The sequence below is a fragment of the Sardina pilchardus genome, chromosome 1 (genome assembly GCF_963854185.1).
Source record: "Sardina pilchardus chromosome 1, fSarPil1.1, whole genome shotgun sequence".
NCBI classification, from domain to species: domain Eukaryota; kingdom Metazoa; phylum Chordata; class Actinopteri; order Clupeiformes; family Clupeidae; genus Sardina; species Sardina pilchardus.
In genome coordinates, this window is record NC_084994.1 from 20,578,767 (window position 1) to 20,593,117 (window position 14,351).

General features: G+C 40.9%; 1 protein-coding gene across 1 annotated transcript; it reads right to left on the bottom strand.

Moving 5' to 3' along the window:
- Nucleotides 1-445: 445 nt before the first annotated feature.
- Nucleotides 446-12,161, bottom strand: LOC134084204 (GTPase IMAP family member 9-like). The gene is made up of 4 exons (XM_062539857.1): nt 12,026-12,161; nt 9,644-9,718; nt 6,109-6,150; nt 446-5,476 (listed from the first exon to the last, which is right to left on the bottom strand). Exons 2-4 carry the CDS (start codon nt 9,663-9,665, stop codon nt 4,746-4,748), a joined length of 795 nt encoding a protein of 264 aa, XP_062395841.1. The 5' UTR covers nt 9,666-9,718; nt 12,026-12,161; the 3' UTR covers nt 446-4,745.
- Between the last annotated feature and the right edge of the window lie 2,190 nt (nt 12,162-14,351).

Sequence of the window (14,351 nt, forward strand, 5' to 3'; positions counted from 1 at the left end):
TAATCCGATTCAGTGATCTATGCTAGGCTGAAGCTAAAAGTTGTATCGCCAGACTCACAGAATGGCTGGATGAACGGGAACAAGGTAAATATCGATTGTTTTGCTCGAGGGGAGGTGGAAAATGAGCGTATTTCCAAAAATGGCGGAATATCCCTTTAAGGCCAAGTTATATCAACTAAAGCTACCAAGTGCTGAAGTTAAATCAACTAAAGGTATCAAGTTATGTCAACTAAGTATATTAAGTGGTGAAGTTATGTCAACTAAAGTAATCAAGTTAGATCAACTAAAGGTATCAAGTGCTGAAATTAAATCAACTAAAGGTATCAAGTTATATCAACTAAAGCTATCAAGTCATACAAACTAGAATTGAGTTGAGTCAAATAGCAAGATTTATTTGAGTTAACTCCATTGTCTTTGTTGTCTTAAAGATGAACTGAACTGAAATAATTAACGTTGAAGACGTGTTGGTTATCACAATTACAACTAAATTGCACTAAAAATTTGAATAAATTTTTTTAATACATAGCCTTTTTTAAGCAACACAAAAAAAATGCGTTTGTTAGTATTAGAACGCTCAATTCCAATGACGTCACTGGCATGGTAGGGCCTCAGAAGCAACAGCTGCAACATATGATATACTCACGAAAATGAGCTATTTTAATGTCATGGGTTACACATTTTGAGCATCTGATGGACAAGCATGTAGTGTCTGACTATCACCAGATGGGGGACGATCAGTTTCAGGCCCCAGCACCCCTTAGGTTAAGAAAAAACGTTGACACAATCAGACGCACGCCTATAGTCACTTTGCGCCGATAAACGCTATAATACAACATTATGCAGGATTAAACAGAAATCACGACTAGAATAATTTTGTTGACAAGGCAGGGGGTAGAGAGAATAAAATACAGATGATCAATTTCGTCATCATATAGCAGTTTGATGGCTATTCTTGAAACTGGTTCTCAAACTTTTCATCCTAGTCTACCTGTTCAACGTGCAGTCCTATAGGCTATATTAAAAAAAAAACCGTAGCCCAATTATATGCCCACGTATGCCTGCTTTAAACATAGGATGAAAGGGAAAAAAATAATTCCAGCTAGTCAATAAGGAATACTGATGTATAATATTAGCCTTAATGTGCAGTAAGCAGAATAGGCATGCTGCATAATCTGATCAAAATGTCACAGCTGTTTTGAATTATGGTTATGGGATTTGGCAGACGCCTTTGTCGAGTTAAGGCTATGTTTATTGTTAAGCATTCAATTGTATTTGTGCCACCACGTACTGACCGACAAGGAAATCGCTTGCTAAGATCTGCACTTATACCCGAGTGCACGGAGAAGTTTTGCCGTGTATTGTAGGCAAGTGCAGAGTTGGCAGATTTGTTCGTTGTGGATGCTGATGGATATTGCACTGATGGATTTTGCACGGATGGATATTCCACGGATACCTCGTACTATGGACAGCTATTTCTGCGATTTGAACTCAGAAATTGAACTTGAACTGCATTATCTGCCCTGAGACGGTGAACATCAGCTAGCTTCAGGGTGAGTAGAAAGGGACATCGTGTAACAGACCCGCTGTGGTTGTTAGCAGCTTATAAACGCATTATGATCGTGATATCGTTGGAGTCATGACTTAATATGGAGTCTATGGTCAAAGTGCTGGCTTAGTTTGACATAAGACGTGTTTCTAACGTGTTTAGAGGCTGGAAGTGAGCCCTTTCCCTAGGTTGGATCGTTTGTTGTCTAGCTAGCTTGTTTTGTGACTATCCCAGTGTGTCAGTTTGTTTTGTTGAACGCTAAAGCCTACAGTTAGCTTTATTTGTGTGTGTATGCGATTATACGTTTTTGTATTTTGACGACAACGTTACATCCAGCCTTTTGCCTAGTAGACATGCTGGGGATAACTAAACCCCTGCCTGGCGTTTGCGTTTCAGCGCCCTGTTTTGCGGCAGATAGCATCGGTGGTTTGCTCTACACCGCACGTAGGCCTACGGTAGCATCACTTGACTCGTGGAAACTTTTTTCAAAATCCACTTGGGCTTGTAAGATGTTGTAAAGTGACATTCTGTCACCGACCCTGTTGTGTCAAAAGCACAGCTCTCTAAATAGTTTGTTGACTTGTTTGCTTCAGACTCGAAATCCTTGGCTGTCGGAGGGCTAGCCAGTTTAGGCAGATAGGACTAACTATGCGTTGAGGGCTGGTTCCTTGTCAAAGTACCCTGCGGGGAAAAGGTTACTCAACCCCAGCTGTTACCTTATACATTTCATTACTGCAGCCAGGGGCCAAGTCCTGTTAGTTTCCGTGTCCTTAGCCATGTCAGTTATCCCAAATGGGCTCTTGTTAGCCACAGACTCACTATCTACGATGCTGCGCAACTAGTGCTAGTCATAGGCGCTAGACTGACCTACCATGCCAGTGACGTAGCTGGTTGTTGAAATCCAACATGGCGGCGCCCGTGTAACAACAACACCACTTTCACCGTATCATTTTGTCCCTTTTAACAAATCCAGCCATTTTAATCATTGTACCAATGAGAAGAAATACAATACATCTGTTATATCATATTTACTTCAAATTTCAGTTCAGTTCATCTTTAACATAAAATTCTTTCGCAGCATGGTTACATAAATATTTAAGTTCAAACAGCAAGTTGGGTTTTACAGTAGGGTTGGGCATCGATAACCGGTTCCGTCTTGGAACCGGGTTTAACTTATCAATTCCATCGACATCGTACGTCTTTTTTGTTATCGATTCCCTTAACGATTCCCTCAGCCTGCATGACGTCGGACCTTTTCCGGTTTTCCTGAAATTTTGTGTTACTAGCCTACCACACGCCCTCTGCGACGACTCATACTACAAGTCAAATCGTGTAAGGGTAGTAATACCAGCAGTATGTTAAAACATTTGTCCGTGAAGCATGGGATTAAGCTCCAAGAGTGTCATGTGTTTGACAGACTACGGAGGGGTGCTAACGTTGCCCGGTCCAGGGCTCCAGAGTGCATATGCGCCCAAAATGTTTAAGAGTATGCCTGAAAATAATTCTAGGTGCACCTGACGCTGCTCGGGTGAAAGCATACGTTTCCTTCACAAGTTTTAATTGTAGACTATGTGTGCAACTTTGCCAAACTGTATATAAGTAACCCCCTTGGCCCGCTCTCTCTCTCTCCCTCTCCCTCTCTCGTGCGCGACACCCGTCCCTCGACATGCACATTCACAATCGTGAAAAGCAATGACGCATAGAAGACAACTAGCGACATTGTAATTAATTTCGGTTAGCATCATAGCGTAGGCTACTGCACAAATTTGATTCAAACTCTTGCATTCAAGTTGACTGATCTCAATGTTTTCCAACTCTAAGACTCAAAAGGGCCTGTCCCAAGGAGACAAAGTATTAGCCTACCTTGCAACTTAAACACACGTGGGGAAACTGAACAGTCCAACCAGTAGACTATAATAAGCTAGCCAACTATGCTACTTTGTTTACAATTTGAGGCTTCAAGCCGACAGCTGAATTAAAGAGGCAGAGTTGTAATATGAATAGTCATGAATGTCATGAATATCAGAAATGTCAGTAGTAGGCTATAGATTAGAATATATAAAGAATTATATTATATTATATATATACACACTGTAGGCTATATATAGCCTACATCTTTATACTTCTTTATAAAGAATATGTATATTCCTTATTGTGTTTTAAATAAAGACAAGCTTTTTCTACGCCTTATTGTTAAAAAATCATTCACATTATATGAAAGGAGAGCGATAAAAGGTGACCTTTTGGCGTTAAAGGCGATGCAATGAAAAATGTGGGTGCACCTACATTTTTTGGGAATCGATAAGAGAATTGATAAGGAATTGGATTGATAGACAGAATCGATAATGCCATCGATATTGATAAAAACTTATCAATACCCATCCCTATTTTACAGTGTGGAAGCCAACAAACAAAATGGCTGTTTCGCGCGTGGCGCAACAAAAAAAACACAACTCACGCAGGGCAAGATGTCCGCTCCCCTTCATCACGCAGCGTGGGGCTGGTGATATGGCTGGTGCGTCGTCTTTCCTGACGGAGGCTGTAGCTTATGTGATAGGCAAGGGCGTCCTCGAAAGCCACAAACACGAGGGCCTAGCAGGTCTCTCGTTAGCAGTCTTTCTTGGTCATTGGAGCTAGTCGGGCTGACTAGCTCTCTATCCACTCGCGTGAATGCCGGTTTGGAATTCACAAATCCTTCCACATTAAACACGACACAAACTCCGGTAATAACAACGTCAAAGCACATTAACATACACATACAAGACGCACGGGTTGTTTGTCTACTTGCATATCCTAAATTCACTCTAAACGTCGTGCTTTACTCATGTTTCCCACTAGCAGCTTAACTGCGTAGCTTCTCTCACTCGTGTCTTCTCCTTCTCTCCTCACGTTCTCCTCCACTCACCCACTTCCTACTCCAACCTGACCTCTCACCCCGGATGCTGATTGGCTTCATATCAAAAGGTAAGTAAATTAAGCTAACTTATTTATTTATTCTTACAGGTAACCTTATTTTCTTATTTATCACATTTTTAACCTTTTAACAATGACAATAATAACATTATGAATTAGTATTCATTTTAACATTTGCATTATGCTCATTATGAATTCACATTCCTTGTAAATCAACAAACATGAAAATAAAACTTATAACCAAAATTCTATAGGGTTACATATGGTTCTCCTGCTCCTGTTCCAATTACTCCTGTTCCCACTGCTCTTGCTGCTCTGCCACTATCGCTGCTGCTCCTGGTACTCCTGCCACTGCTATTAATCCTGCTCCACCAGCAAACCCAGCAATTAAAGCAGCCATCTTCATTTTACCTGACATTTCTATTTCTCTCTGAGTCTCTTTATAGATGTAATGTCCTCCTCCATTCTCCTCCACCATGGCCTCTATCTTCTCCAGTAGCTCTCTGACCTGAGTCCTGTCTTCACTCTTATTGTTGAGGACATGATATCTACCTCCAGCATATTCTATAAGAGATGACAAAGCAGGACGTCTCTGCAGAAACCCCTCCACTGGTTCTCCCTCCAGCACATCTCCATGAGTGAGGACCACTATGGTGTACCGAGACGCTTCTTCACCAAAGTTCTCCTGGATCCACCTCACGGCATTCCTCTCCTCCTCTGTGAATATTGCATCCAGCCTGATCACCAGCAGGAAGCCATGAGGCCCAGGAAAAGACAACTCAACACACTTCTCTATCTCACTTTCCAACTCATCTAGCATCTTTTCTGTGTCAAACAATCCTGGTGTATCAATCAATGTTACTTGTCTCCCAACTACTTCAGCATGTTGCTTATTACATGTTTCAGTCACAGATTGAGATAAATACTGCTTGAATATGTCACTCCCCAGGATGGTGTTTCCTGTGGCACTTTTTCCTGTCCCAGTTTTACCCAGCAGCACAATCCTCAGAGGAGACACTGTGGAGAAACAGCCAGAGATCACTGATAGATATTTTGATATTAGATGATTATATTTCTGACATTATATTTCAGAAGTACATTTCCATTGTTAGTGCATAGCAAAATAATCAGGTTTAAAAGCTAGGAGTACATGTCTCAGAGTGAAACATTCAGTGTTAATCAACAACACTTGCCAGTTTTAGTGAATTGCTTCTTTGGATTATGGGTAAATGCTGCATTATTGTTCTAATGTTTGTTTCGTATTTACTGTGGCTTCTCAAGATGTGTGTAAGGTAGCACAATTGATGATCAAAATGATACTGTGTAGGTGTTTGTCAGAGTATGCTCAAGAGAAGCGTATTTTCTTCAAAAGTAGAAGAATGGAAGCATTATTCAAGTTGAAAATAAAATAGGAAATGCATTGTTTTGCATGCAATTTAATTAACATTGGTAATTTTGCTGCATACTGTAATTACTGGTCTAACTATCTGAAGAGTTGTGTTGAGTTGTGTTATTAAATGGTTGGAACAAAATTACTGCTATTAAGTATTATCAAAAACATCCATGGCCTGTTACCGCCCATGCATCAATAAGTTAGCTTATAATATTAGAAAATAAAAATGAATTGAATTCAAAAACAAAATGCTCACTTCCAGGAGGTGTAGGCAAGCTATTTCTTCTCCTTCTCCTTCCTAAAAGAACAACACACAACAGTAAAGAATATTGTCCTCTTGACCAGCAATGCCTTTATCAGACACAAACACACACACACACACACACACACACACACACACACACACACACACACACACACACACACACACACACACACACACACACACACACACTGTAAAACAAAATATCTCTCCTTATGTATAGTAGGATAGACTCTAATAGGCTGCGTTCAGACTGCCAGCCAAAATCCGATTTTTAGCCCATTCAGATTTGTATCGGATGTCACTTTTGAAGTCTGAACAGTGACAGGTCACATGAAATCCGATTTTTGCGAAACAGTTGTAAACCACATCCGGGAGGTAGTTTCACATCACATTCGTATCGGATATGGACAGATGCGTCTCAGTCTGAACAGCTCCCAACACTCAGATCGGATTTGACTGTCCGCGACGTGACTTTACGTGCGTGACCGCCCACCTATTTCGAGTTGTGGAGCAACGTTACGGCTATGTCTTTTGACCATGTTATATTAAACGTGACTTAACAATACTCAATGCTAAATAGAGCATTATAGCCATCTCTCCTCTGTTTCTATGGAAGATGCAAGAATCCACATTGTTCTATTAAATGCCGTTAAATAATTAAATAGCCTTCCAACAGTTTGAAGCGGAGCTTGCCACGGATTAGTTTCGGTTTCTGTCGCGCAAATGCGCACACGTATGCATGCATTCAATGAACACTCACCTAGTTCTATTGTTCTATGTTTAATCACACCAAATTAGCAAGTATTTCCTGATGACAGAAATGTTTGCTTTCGTTGCTGAACACGGCCTAACTGCTGGCCCTGTGTCTTCCCTCTGGCCTGCCTTGGCTAACGAGGGGCGGGTCAATAACCTTAATTGGTTAACTGGCTCTGTGCAGCCTATTTAAGAGCTTGGTGGCTAGCAACAATGTAGGCTCTGCTGCGTCCGAGCACACGAGAGCCTACCACCAGGTATGCCACCTTTTTGAGTGTTTCTGTTTGTGTTAGTTTTGTCATTGTGGTTAATGTTTATCGTTGTATGTACTGTAGCTGGGTGCCCTGCCTGTCCGGACCACGGCAGGGGTGATGTGATGTTGCCTGCTTCTTCGGACTGCGTTGGTCAGGCTGCTGTCTTGTCTTCCTTTATTTTTGTTTGATGTTTGATTTACTATTTTGTCCCAGTTACTTTTGGTTTGATTGTCTTTCTTTGTGAGCAGGCGGAGTGTTTTTAATGGGGGGGCTAGTCACCTGCTGGGGAACTTGTGTAACTGAGAGTTGTTTGCTGTGGAGAGCTGCACTACTGTGTGAGACACTTTCATAGACTTGCTGTGTTTGGTGCGAAATTATCACCCTTGATATTAGCCTGCCCCCTCAGGCAAGCTCTGCCTGCCTCTGTTATTTGTTGCTCTTCCCTCTTTTGTTAGAATGTCTGTCTTTTGTGTTCAATAAATCGTTTATTTACGGAATTCATGTCTCCTTATGCTTTAAAGAACCTGTGCAGCTCTGTTCCAATAAAGGTCTTGATCTCTTAAAAGATTCCCTAAGGCGCTAGGCCCCAGGGTGGCGTAGTCAGGCTACAGACATGGGGTGTCAGGCATTTGCCCTGACGACCCTGTTACACTTACTTAAAATGTTTAGTAAGTAGAATTTTAGTTTTTATCTTTTGCTAATATTACTTGCCTAAAATGAATGTCACTTAAAGAGAAACTATGCAGGATTGGCAATTTCATCTCCGGTTTCGGTTTTGTTTTTCGTTTTCGCTCGTTTTATGTTTGCATATTTCTCTGCTGAGCTTCCCCGACAGCTTTAGCGTGTATATTTGTACATATATAGGCTATATATAAATTGCAAGCGTGGTTCTTCTTCGATCGTCTCCTGAACAAACTGCAAGGTTGCAATAGCGGATAGGGACACTGGTGGCGGGAGGAAATATTACTGTTTTCGATAAAACTGGCCAGTCAAGCAAAACAACGATTTCTAAGCAATTTCTTGAATGAAAAAGTTGCATAGGGTCTCTTTAACTTAACTCATTGGTTCTCAATGGCAATTTTTTCACCTAAAAGTGCACAGTGCCTTCTTCAGAGGCTACTGTTCACACCTAGTTTGGTCTATAATCCAATGCCTGACACTGTAGTCTCTTGGGCAACTATCAGCATAACCGTGTGATGAGTTACACAGTACAAATACATTTTTTTTCTTTCTGCCAGATTACAAGCATCTCTGAACTGATTACATTTCAGCCCTCTAAGTCACGTGATATGACTTACAAACACAAACACCAGGTCTTATGAAGCTCTGTACAAAAGTAAATCACTATAGAATGAACATATGAGTACTTTAGACCATTATTTGCAAAGGTATACTCATGTGTTTATGCCCTGAAAACTCCCCATAGGACTTTTGGTTATCCAAAATGCATACTGACTTACAATCAAATGCTTATTGCTTGTGAACTCCTTTGTGTAGAAACTTGGTCTCAAATGAAAGGTAACACTCTGAAGTTTCATGCTTGCATTTGGATTGTACTTCAAGCGTTCTGATATGGAATGACTATACTACTAATATCGGATATACTGTAATAACACAATTATTCAATTTCTATGGTTTCCTGTGAATATTTCACCCCATATGCTGCATCTTCCCGCTAAGGATACACATGGCAGCGAAGGTAGGGAAAGGCAGAGGAGGGCATTGGTTGTTTGAGTGTTTGTGTCGTTCTGTCGTTGTGTTCTGTCGTTTTTTTCCAGAAATGCCAACGCCCAAGGCCAACTGTATAAATGTGTGTGTGTGTGTGTGTGTGTGTGTGTGCGTGTGTGTGGGAAAGAGTGCAATCCACGTCAGTCATTGAAAGGAACAAGACCTGTTTTATCAAAATGTTTAAACCTTATTAGTTGTTGTTTCAACCATATCCTTGTTGAAGTGAAGAGGTAAGGTGTTAGAACATTAATTAGCTGTCCCACAAATAGTTGATAGATAAAATATAATTTAATTCTAGTCAGCAATTGTTAATTTAGTTTGTGACTGCAACGGCAAGTGAATCTTGCACAGCATTAAGTGATAGGCTAATGTAGCATAACAGCAAATGTCTTTACATTGAGGGGATATGATTAATCATCCATTCATTAGTAATCCATTCTGTGACTCCTTTAAAGAAACACTAAAGCACTTTTCCTCTGTCGCACACACACTATTTGTTTATCCAGCAAATAACAGACAAGGTAGAATATGTTGCATGATTTTATGAAAGTATGTTGTATTGCGACATCGAAGCAAGTCAAATTTGTAGTTTCTGATGTCTCATTTCATCGAACTACAGATACACTACCCCACCTTGTAAAGTTACATAGTGCGGTTATAGCCGATAGAGGATCGCAAAGTGAAAGCTGAAGTGCCGTTCACCCTGTTACAAATTGATAAACCACTGAAATGATTTTGGAAACATTATTTTGAGGTACAAAAAACTCTTTAGTGTTGCTTTAAGCACTAACCTGATTGTTGATCTGACTCCATTGTGATTTCAGTTGTATATCATACAGTATGTCATGCAGGGGTGCTACAGGCGGCTGCAAGCAAACACATTGTGATTAAACATTGAAGATAAAAAAAAGTAATAATGTTTCTACAATTGACAATTGACTAGTGTTTGTCATGTCATGCTCTGTCACTGTTCAATCAATCAAATTTTATTTATATAGCACATTTCATATGGCATACATAGACTCAATGTGCTTTGAATGAAAAGGAAAATATACATATATGAACACACACTCTCTCTCACACACACACACACACACACACACACACACACACACACACACACACACACACACACACGTATATATGGACACACAAAATGGTTAACCCTTATAAGGTCTTCGGGTCTGTGGGACCCGTTTTCAGTTTTCATCTTAAGAAAAGTGATACAAATTATTATTTTTCAAACTGAGATTCATTGGCCTTGGCTCATTTTGTGTGAGGAACATAATTCAGAAAAAAAAAAAATGAACCCCCCCTGCATCTCCCCCCCCCCTGCACATTTCTATTACATACAGGGTCTTCGCGGGTCTACTGGACCCGGGGCTATAATGTGTGGAAATCATAGGTCCTGTGTTACCTCATTTGCCCTTTTAGGTTTCTGGGCCTGTGTATGTGTGTGTGTGTGTGTGTGTGTGTGTGTGAGAGAGAGAGTGAGTGAGTGAGTGAGGGAGAGAGAGAAAGAGAGAGAGGGAGAGAGAGAGTAAAGCAGGTAAATGGGCCCTTAGTGTGAGCCACCAGTGCAGTTCCCACACAAGGTTGCAACATTGTTACAAAATTGGAGCACCCAACCCTAACCCAACCCCTAACCCAACAATATCTGCACCCATATTCCCACACATTTCACCATCTGTCCTGCGGGAATGAATACCACACAGATGGCAAAGCGATTCTCAGTTCAGACTGCCTTAGAATTGATACTGGAAGATACAGGGGGACTTGAAGATGATGCAGAGGAAGAAGTTTCAGAATCTGAGGATCATGGCAGATGTAGTGAGAAAGTTCAAATTCTAATAAATTTTAGCAAAAAAAGGTTTCAATATGTTGAATTAAAGACCCCAAAATGCCATGGGTCTACCAGACCCAGCAGGACCCCCTGTGTAACCAAAAAACGAAGACCCTATAAGGGTTAAAAATAAGAATAAAAGCAGCACTGGAAAAAGAACAATTCAATAAAAAACACTTTGCAAAGATGAGAACATCCATACAATTCACTTGTTAAAAGAGTTAAGCAAGAGCACATAAAATAATCTATTCGGAGGGGCAAAAATATTTTCATTTAACAATAGAAAATTCTGGGCCATCCAGTTCTTAATGTCCGAGATACAGCTGATTAGGTAATTTACTGGACTGGGGTCATCAGAAGATATAGAAATGTAAAGTTGGGTATCATCCGCATATGAATGATGAGAAATATCATGGTGCCGGATAATAGACCCAAGTGGTAGCATGTATAAAGTAAAAAGCAAAGGGCCAAGGATTGACCCCTGAGGTACCCCATATGAGATGTTCATAATATCTGAACAGAATCTATTCATAGAGACAGAAAAAGATCTCCCATTTAGGTAGGAGGAAATCCAAGCGAGAGCTGTACCCTGGATGCCAATTAGATCCTGCAGGCGTTGGAGTAGAACGGTGTGATCTACAGTGTCAAATGCAGCACTTAAATCTAGAAGAACGAGAACAGATACTTTATGGTGATCAGTGGCAATTTTAAGATCATTTATAACTCTGACCAAAGCAGTCTCTGTACTATGATTCACACGGAAACCAGACTGATAGGGATCGAAAAGGGTGTTATGAGATCGATAAGAGCAAAGCTGCTTGTAAACAACCTTCTCATTAATTTTACCCAAAAAAGGTAGGTTAGAGATTGGCCTGTAACTCCCGCAAGCCAAGGGATCAAGATTATGCTTTTTTTTTAGCAGAGGAGTAACCAAAGCATGTTTAAGACAAGAAGGGAAAATTCCAGACAGGAGGGAGGTATTAACAATATTGAAAAGAGAACCTCAGGAGCGAGACAGCTTAACCTGCTTGAACAGCTTGGTAGGTATCGGATCAAGAGAGCAAGTTCACACATTAATATTCATGTAATCATTAAGATGGTTTTGATAGAACCTTACTTACGTGAATGTAGTTGTGCAGTCAAGCCACTAATTATGACATTATCCCAATCTGTCAGTAACAACTCTTCCATGCAGGGGCATGGTGTGTTGTGTTCAATTCAAAAGACTGTACTGAATGTATGGTTTGTAAATAGCAAAATGGACAGTTCAGGATGGAATCAGCCTTTACTCATGTTTCTCTTTCACTCACCCTCTAATTCTTTCACTTACCTCTATTTATGATCAAACCAATGTCACTTCAAAGATTACTTAATCAGGTGGCTTGAGTGCCGCTTTCTTTTAAATGTATCCGAGACGTGGACAGGTGGTGTGCGTTCAAAGAGTGAGCCTTGGAGTTAAGGTGCGGTCAGGAGAATGTGAGTTTTTGGAATGTTACGTCCATGGGTTTTTAACACATTTTCATATTATACTGCTCTCTGCTGGTTAGAGTCGGTATGGTAGATTGATGAAGATGTCCTCTTACTCCTAAATCACTTTCTCTAAGTTACAATATATTCTTAGGTAAGACCACAAGCGCAAGGCCGATTGTCAAATTCCTAAATCTTCACCCAGTGTTCACCCAAATGGCAGGGTGATCAACGCCCTACACAAAGACCCTCAGCGCCCCTGTCTGCGTCCCTGCTAATCTTATTGTTGCACACTTACTCTTCTGTATGGAACTTGTTTGTTTACTAAGCAGTGAAGTTTGTTTACCAAGTGATAACAGCCAACAGCTGTTTGTAATGACACACACTTCCCTTTCACATGTGCTCTCTGTGCACTCTCGTTTGCATCTTTCATATATTAATGGTACAGTTTATATTGTGTCCATGTTGTAAAATTAGTCAGAAATGATCATTAAATGCATCTTGCTGTTTTCTGCCTGTATACCATGCATATCATATGTATCATATGTAAAAAGAAATGTCTGTGTAGTCTAGTTGGATCCACAGTCAAATTTGTCAATACACACAGTCAATACAACTGAAAAAACTGATTCTGAACATCATTTATGGTTTTCTGTGGAAACTCAGAGTATGTTCTATTATCATGAAGTGAGGTGTCCCCTAACAAAAGGTCAAATGGGGTGACGGTAGTAGTTATGGAGCTGGTGTGCAGTAGCCTGAACATTGTGGGTTAAATTCCCTGTTGTGCCCTTGAGAAAGGTACTTTAACTCTTAATTGCTCTGAGGGCAATCCCCTGTATAATCCAGTTGACATACCGGTTCCTCACTCCCCTCCGTTGAGGCCATTTACACTGAGTGACACTTGCATACGGTGAGCAGCATCTTCAAAGACTGTTCCCCAGCCCATCCACAGACTGTTCACCCCATTCCCCTCCGGGAGTCGTTACAGCCGTGGTGTACTGGAAGAGGGATGCTGGGTGACTAGACAGGCTGGTAAGGAAGGCTGGCTCTGTTGTGGGAGCTGATCTGGAGTGCATCACTTCAGTATCAGACAAAAGGACCCTGAACAAGCTACACAGCATCCTGGACAATGACTGTCATCCACTCTACAGCACTATCATACAGCAAAAAAGCTTGATCAGCTGGAGACTACGCTCCATGACATGCACAACAGACAGACTGAGGAAGTCATTTGTACCCAGGGCCATACAACTGTACAATGCTTCAGTGAAGGGAAAAGGAGAGTTGGACTTCTATATATCTGCACCTCCACCCTCTTACACACTTACATGGCATGGCTTACATGTCTACCGTCTTTTTGTCCATATATTTGACCAATGACTAATGTCTGCACCCATATCTAACTATCCTTGCACTGCTGCTATAACCTATATTATTACTATGTTAGGTTTATTTTAATTGTCCATATATTTATACTAGTACAGTTATTACTATGCTTACTTTTTGTACTGTACATATTTATTGCTGGTCACTAGAATGTGATCTTGCACTGTTGCACTGTTGGACTTATTTGCACTACCAACTTGACACACACCTCATTCTGGATCACAGTACCAATCTTCAATACATTCATGCACGTCTTATCCATAGTATTTTACTGCTCTTGTAGTCACGTTGATTTGTTGATTTGCTTTGTATTTTCCTGTTTACATTGTATTGTATGTTGTGTGTGGTGTCATTAGCTGCTGGGACCTTGAATTTCCCCTTGGGGATCAATAAAGTATCTATCTATCGATCTATCTATCTAATGGTGTACTGGTGTACTGGTTTACTGGTGGGCAGCCGTGGTGTACTGGTTGGTTCGATCCCCGACCAATCCACCACGGCTGAAGTGCCCTTGAGCAAGGCACCTAACCCCTCACTGCTCCCCGAGCGCCGCTGGTTGGGCAGGCAGCTCACTGCTCTGGATTAGTGTGTGATTCACCTCACTGTGTGTGTGCTGTGTGTGATCACTAATTCGGTTAAATTGGGTTAAATGCAGAGAAACAAATTTCCCTCACGTGATCAAAAAAGTATATATTCTATTGTTTTCTATTCAGGTCTCTCCGCATCCGAACCAGTAGGGTTCTCCACCATTCGGCCTGCTGCTGCTGCTGCTGAAGGACTCTAGTCTCTAGCACACACAGACT